This window comes from Triticum aestivum, unplaced genomic scaffold (genome assembly GCF_018294505.1).
Source record: "Triticum aestivum cultivar Chinese Spring unplaced genomic scaffold, IWGSC CS RefSeq v2.1 scaffold144990, whole genome shotgun sequence".
Classification (NCBI taxonomy): domain Eukaryota; kingdom Viridiplantae; phylum Streptophyta; class Magnoliopsida; order Poales; family Poaceae; genus Triticum; species Triticum aestivum.
In genome coordinates this window covers 2740-10191 of record NW_025226336.1, presented here as the reverse complement: position 1 = coordinate 10191, position 7452 = coordinate 2740, and the positions used below count along the sequence as shown (strand labels likewise).

The following is a 7452-nucleotide window of genomic DNA, read 5'->3' as shown; positions in this document are numbered from 1 at the left end:
CATTATTTCAATTGCATCTATTTTGCAGAAAAACTTCCAATCTATTCATCTTCGATCATGGCAGTACAACGAATACCAGAAATAAAAATTACATCCAGATTCGTAGACCACCTAGCGACGACTACAAGCACCGAAGCGAGCCGAAGGCGCGCCGCCATCATCGCCCCTCCATTGCCGGAGCCGGGCACAACTTATTGTAGTAGACAGTCGGGAAGTCGTCGTGCTAAGGCCCCATAGGACCAGCACCCCAGAACAGCAACCGTTGCCGATGAAAAATAACGTAGATCGGAAGGATCCAAACCGAAGACACACGAACGTAGACGAACAACGACGAGATCCGAGCAAATCCACCAAAGATAGATCTGCCGGAGACACACCTCCACACGCCCACCAACGATGCTAGACGCACCGCCGGAACGGGGGCTAGGCGGCGAGACCTTTATTCCATCTTCAGGGAGCCGCCGCCGTCTCGCCTTCCTGAGTAGGACACAAACCCTAACAAGATTGAAAAAAACGACTAAAAACGGAGCCCTCCCGCCGGCCTTGCAAGGATCCACCGCGCCTCCATGGCCCTAGGGCCACCGGAGACGAGGCGGACCTGCGCCGGCGCCGGCGAGAGGCACAAACCCTAACTTTCTTTCTTGGAGGAGGAGGAGGAGCAGGGTTTGATGCAGTACGTACAACAAAATAATTATTTCAATTGCATCTATCTATTTCTTTTGAGCTTCTCTTTTTCTTTTGAGATCTAGAATAGAAAAGTCTACTCACATTTTAGTCCCCTGAAGATATATATTGCTAACATCTTCACATCATTAAACATCGGTCAATGCAAAAGCTAACTGAAAAAACAAATAAGTAGAGAACGCTTGTTGCCACAGAAATCTGAATACACATGGTCATATTTGCCGGTAAGCGTCCCTGGTTGCAATTCAGAATAAGCAGTGCGGGTAAGGAACTAAAGCACGTAGGGAGATAAAACATGAGATAACAAATACGGCAGGAACCAAGTGTTTTTGAGGTTATATGTGGCTTTCTCGCCGGTCGGAACCTTATTTTCCATGAAAGGCAATATCCATCATAATTTCCACACGCCTACAAGAATGAACCAATAACTCAATCAGTCAATCACGATGTATCTCAAGCAAACAGCTTGGCACAAAAAGAGCTTTGTGTGCTAGCCAAGCAAAACAGCCACAACGAAGCAATATCCAAGAACCAAAACATACAAACCACGTAATCCCCTATTCCCAGGATGACATGACATGGAAGTGGGAGGGATCAATTAAATGAACATATATTCAGAAGAAAAATATACGTACAGATCAACATGAGTTCTGTGGTGTACCTTGACTCCTTCGAGACGTCCACTACTTGGAGAGGTCCAGGTTTTGCTCGACTGCAAAGAAGACAAAATTGATCGCATCACTCGGAATTCTTGAGTTCAAAAGAAGACACTCGACGGAGAGGAATTACCATCAAGCATGTCGGACATCTCTTTGGTAGTGTCCTTCAAGTACTTGGTAGTGTCCTTCAATTCTCTTATTTTCTTCGCCCACTCGGCCATCTTCTTCTTGAGTTTCGAGTTCTCCTCTTCAAGTTTGCCATTCTTCTCCCTCGCATCAGCAAGTGCCTTGTCCTTGTCTTCGAGCGCCTTCGCCCACTCGGCCATCTTCTTCTTGAGTTTCGAGTTCTCCTCTTCAAGTTTGCCATTCTTCTCCCTCGCATCAGCAAGTGCCTTGTCCTTGTCTTCGAGCGCCTTCTTCGTAGTATCTAAAGAAACAACATTGTTGAGTCGCGCTTGGAGTCGACGATTCTCACCACGCACTTCTATTCGAGTGGAGTCACTCGGTTCAAAGATGAAAGAAAAGAATTGATGGTTCATTCGGTTGACAAAAACAAATATACCTCCTTGAGTCCTCAGCTCAGCCTGGGCTTTCTCCAAGTCCAGCTGAAGCTGGTTGATCAGACGAAGGTCCGCAGGGTTGACATCTCGGTGAGGCTCATCCCCACCGCCATCGCCATATTTGTCCTCGCTGCCTTCGGTGTGGTCCGCGTGTACGCTCCCACCTTCACTGTTCTCTCCATCATGGGATTGCGTGAACGAACGTTGTTCATCTTCAGCACATATATAGAATGAAGTGACAGATGTATATGTACAAGAACATATAGGACGCATGAGTTACCTCCTCTTTGGGCCGCGTTGGCGCTTGTATCGATTGGGCCACCTGCCGTGCGCCTCCTCGGCGGGAAATGGCTCTCCGACCAACACAGAGTCGCTGTCGCCGACGGCCTTGGGTGCGGGCTGCTGCGCCTGCGCTTTTTTCGATCTCTTCCTCTTCACCGGCGACTTGACGACGGGCGTTTGCTTGCGGTTGCGGGTCGAGGCCCAAAGTGGTTGTTCCGTGGCCATAGCAGCGGCCGGCGGTAGGCCCTCCATGTCCATGGCTAGTTCAACGTCCAGCTCGCAGCTCCCTGGATGGCAAGGAGATCGTGGAGATGGATCTGAATTGTGGGGGGTTTTAAAAGGAGGAGATTGCGGGGGAGATCGTTTGAATTTTGATGATGATTTTCCGGACGATCAGTTTTGGTTGGCCGATCAATCCGGAACCGCGTTGTTGGAGCTGTCTTTGCTCATGGATCGATTCCTTCCATTTTAATTTTGATTTACTTACGTGGTAAGTATATTCCAGTTCCCTTCCTTAAATTGCTTATTACGTCCCCATGCCATCATATAGTACAATATATATTTTTTTTGCGGAAAAAACTTCCAATCTATTCATCTTCAATCATGGTAGTACAACGAAAACTAGAAATAATAAAAATTACATCCAGATCCGTAGACCACCTAGCGATGACTACAAGCACTGAAGCGAGCCGAAGGCGCGCCGCTGTCATCGCCCCTCCCTTGCCGGAGCCGGGCAAACCTTGTTGTAGTAGACAGTCGGGAAGTCGTCGTGCTAAGGCCCCGTAGAACCAACGCACCAGAACAGCAACCGCCGTGGATGAAGAGTGTAGATCAAAAGGATCCAACCTGAAAACACACGAACGAAGACGAACGACGAACAGATCCGAGCAAATCCACCAAAGACAGATCCGCCGGAGACACAACTCTACACGCCCACCGACAATGCAAGACGAACCACCGGAACGGGGGCTAGGCGGAGAGACCTTTATTCCATCTTCAGGGAGCCGCCACCGTCTCGCCTTCCTGAGCAGGACACAAACCCTAACAAAGCTCGAAAAAAGATCTAAAAACGGAGCCCTCCCACCGGCAAGGACCGAGATCTACTCCGCCTCCATGACCATACGGGCACCGGAGACGGGATAGACCGGCGCCGGCGCCGGTGGGAGGCAGAAAGCTAGGGTTCTTGGAGGCGGCGGCTAGGTGCGCGTCCCGTGTTTCCATGATTACCATCAGATTTGGAATACGTGATTGATTGATTGATTTTCTTTCTTTTTTCAGTGTATGCACGCGGTTAATTTCCCCTTTTCCAAGGTATATATATGTGATTGATTTCCATTTACCGAGTGAAGTCTGAAATAAACCTTGTTTTCGTATGATCCACCTCCATATCCAGGTCGTTAGAGCCCTTGAGGTCTTCCCAAACAGGGATGGCGGATGTGGAGTGGGGCGAGACCTGAAACGCTGAGTCAGCTTCCCTCCCCCTCGCACTCTTTGCCCCCTAGTCTCCCTTTCTCTCTCTTGATGCATCGACTTCTTCTCTGTGGCGGCCATGGCGAAGAACGTATGATTGTGGCGACCTCTGATGAGCACTCCGACAGAAAAGAACAAGCATACATTCTTCTTCCGTGATGGTCATCATTCGGTGTTTCCCCCCTCTTCGGGCGCTATGTTTAGGGTTCAACAGGGGGAGGGGTCAAGTAGGATTTTTGGGAGGGGGGGGCGGATTTATGCCATGGTACAATAGTTCGATTTTTTGCTATGCACCAATTTCTTATACTTTGCTTCTAGTGTAGGATTTTCTCGTTGAAATCATGGAACCGACAGAGTTGTTGATTTTCATATTTGACTTTGGTGGCTAGTTCATACAAATTGCTCCACCTCTTGATTATGTGTGTGTGTGAGGGGGGGAGACTGGATTGTCGGAGATTGAGCGGACAAGATCTCATTACATGAGTTGAAAAGATGTAACAAGACGGCGCCAGAAAAGGTGTTTCGGGGGGCTCTTTAGGGGGTTTCCCCATATTTGAGAATTTATATAAGTGGAAATAGGTCAGGCGGAGCCACATGGGGCCCACAAGGTAGCAGGGCGCGCCATGTTGCCTTGCCATCTTCTCGTTTCATGTCTGGTCTCCTCCCAAAACTTCTAGGGTGTCTTATGTTCAGAAAAAAATTGTCAAAAAGTTTCATATCGTTTGGACTCTGTTTGGTACTGATTTTATGAAAAACCAAAAAGGCAGAAAACAGCAGCCGCCACTAGGCGCTAGGTTAATGCATATAAAGTATTTAAGATTGATAATATAATAGCATGAAACAATAAAAATTATAGATACAATGGAGACATATCACACCGCCGCTGCATGCTGCTATGCTCCGGCCGCTCGATCCTGCCCACTAGGATCCGCTCCTATGGCAAGATGCGCTTAACCGCAGTCCACTGAGAATCTCGAGGTGCATGAAGAAACTGATAGACATGGTTGACAGCATAAGAGACATCAGGACGGGTGATGGTCAAGTACTGCAAGACATCAACAATACTGTCATACTCAGTAGCCTCATCAGCGGAGAGAAGAGAACCATCGAGAGTAGAGAGTCTGTCAGTAGAGGACATAGGTGTAGTAGCCGCCTTGCACTGTAGCATACCAGCCCGTCGAAGAATATCATGAGAGTACTTCTGTTGAGTAAGTGTCAAGCCAGAACCAGAGTGCAAAACCTCCAGCCCAAGGAAATGGTGAAGCTGCCCAAGATCCTTAACAGCAAAGTCACCACTCAAAGCAGACACCAAGTGATCCGCAGCATAGTCCGAGGAGCTGACAAGGATGATATCATCAACGTAGACCAACAGATATGTAGTAATTGTAGGCGCTGAATAAGAAACAACGAAGTATCAGCCATAGAGGGAACAAACCCATGAGCCCGAAGAGTAGTGCCAAGACGTGCATGCCAAGCACGCGGAGCCTGCTTCAAACCATAGTGTTGGGTAACGTTGCAGAAAACAAAAATTTTCCTACTCGTTTCACCAAGATCATCTAGGAGTTCATCTAGCAACGAGTGAATAGATGCATCTACATACCTTGTAGATCGCGAGCGGAAGCGTTCAAAGAACGGGGATGATGTAGTCGAACACGACGTGATTCGAATCACCGGAGATCCTAGCACCGAACGGACGGCACCTCCGCGTTCAACACACGTACGGAACAGCCACGTCTCCTCCTTCTTGATCCAGCAAGGGAGGGAGGAGAGGTTGAGGGAGATGGCACCAGCAGCAGCACGACGGCGTGGTGTTGATGGAGCTGCAGTACTCCGGCAGAGCTTCGCTAAGCAATAAGGAGGTGGAGGAGGTGTTGGGGAGGGAGAAGGAGGCAACCAAAGGCCAAGGACTCAAGGTATGAAGTTCCTCCTCTCCCCCACTATATATAGGGGTGCCAAGGGGGGGTGGCCGGCCCTAGGAGATCCAATCTCCTAGGGGGTGCGGCGGCCAAGGGGGGTTTCCCTCCCCCCCAAGGCACCTAGGAGGTGCCTTACCCTCCTAGGACTCTTGCCCCCTTGAACCCTAGGCGCATGGGCCTATGTGGGGCTGGTGCCCTTGGCCCATGTAGGCCAAGGCGCACCCCCTACAGCCCATGTGGCCCCCGGGGATGGGTGGCCCCACCCGGTGGGCCCCCGGGACCCCTCCGGTGGTCCCGGTACAATACCGATAACCCCGAAACTTGTCCCGATGCCCGAAATAGGACTTCCCATATATAAATCTTTACCTCCGGACCATTCCGAAACTCCTCGTGACGTCCGGGATCTCATCCGGGACTCCGAACAACATTCGGGTTACTGCATATAATATCCCTACAACCCTAGCGTAACTGAACCTTAAGTGTGTAGACCCTACGGGTTCGGGAGACATGTAGACATGACCGAGATCGCTCTCCGGTCAATAACCAACAGCGGGATCTGGATACCCATGTTGGCTCCCACATGCTCCACGATGATCTCATCGGATGAACCACGATGTCGAGGATTTAGTCAACCCCGTATGCAATTCCCTTTGTCAATCGATATGTTACTTGCCCGAGATTCGATCGTCGGTATCCCAATACCTCGTTCAATCTTGTTACCGGCAAGTCACTTTACTCGTACCATAATGCATGATCCCGTGACCAAACACTTGGTCACTTTGAGCTCATTATGATGATGCATTACTGAGTGGGCCCAGTGATATCTCTCCGTCATACGGAGTGACAAATCCCAGTCTCGATCCATATAAAACAATAGATACTTTCGGAGATACCTGTAGTGCACCTTTATAGTCACCCAGTTACGTTGTGACGTTTGATACACCCAAAGCACTCCTACGGTATCCAGGAGTTATACGATCTCATGGTCGAAGGAAGAGATACTTTGACATTGCAAAAACTCTAGCAAACGAACTATACGATCTTGTGCTATGTTTAGGATTGGGTCTTGTCCATCACATCATTATCCTAATGATGTGATCCCGTTATCAATGACATCCAATGTCCATAGCCAGGAAACCATGACTATCTATTGATCAACGAGCTAGTCAACTAGAGGCTTACTAGGGACATGTTGGTGTCTGTTATTCACACATGTATTACGATTTCCGGATAACACAATTATAGCATGAATAAAGACAATTATCATGAACAAAGTAATATAATAATAATGCTTTTATTATTGCCTCTAGGGCATATTTCCAACAGTCTCCCACTTGCACTAGAGTCAATAATCTAGTTACATTGTGATGAATCGAACACCCATGGAATTCTGGTGTTGATCATGTTTTGCTCTTGGGAGAGGTTTAGTCAACGGATCTGCTACATTCAGGTCCGTATGTACTTTACAAATCTCTATGTCTCCATCTTGAACATTTTCACGGATGGAGTTGAAGCGACGCTTGATGTGCCTTGTCTTCTTGTGAAACCTGGGCTCCTTGGCAAGTGCAATAGCTCCAGTGTTGTCACAGAAGAGCTTGATCGGCCCCGACGCATTGGGTATGACTCCTAGGTCGGTGATGAACTCCTTCACCCATATTGCTTCATGTGCTGCCTCCGAGGCTGCCATGTACTCCGCTTCACATGTAGATCCCGCCACGACGCTCTGCTTGCAACTGCACCAGCTTACTGCCCCACCATTCAAAATATACACATATCCGGTTTGTGACTTAGAGTCATCCAGATCTGTGTCGAAGCTAGCGTCGACGTAACCTTTTACGACGAGCTCTTCGTCACCTCCATAAACGAGAAACATTTCCTTAG

General features: G+C 48.7%; 1 protein-coding gene across 1 annotated transcript; it reads right to left on the bottom strand.

Annotated features, from left to right (window-relative positions):
• Positions 1-894: 894 nt before the first annotated feature.
• Positions 895-2473, bottom strand: LOC123172588 (uveal autoantigen with coiled-coil domains and ankyrin repeats-like). Its single transcript, XM_044589535.1, has 4 exons — positions 1906-2473; positions 1474-1770; positions 1346-1396; positions 895-1092 (listed from the first exon to the last, which is right to left on the bottom strand). Exons 1-3 carry the CDS (start codon positions 2174-2176, stop codon positions 1368-1370), a joined length of 597 nt encoding a protein of 198 aa, XP_044445470.1. The 5' UTR covers positions 2177-2473; the 3' UTR covers positions 895-1092; positions 1346-1367.
• Positions 2474-7452: the final 4979 nt, after the last annotated feature.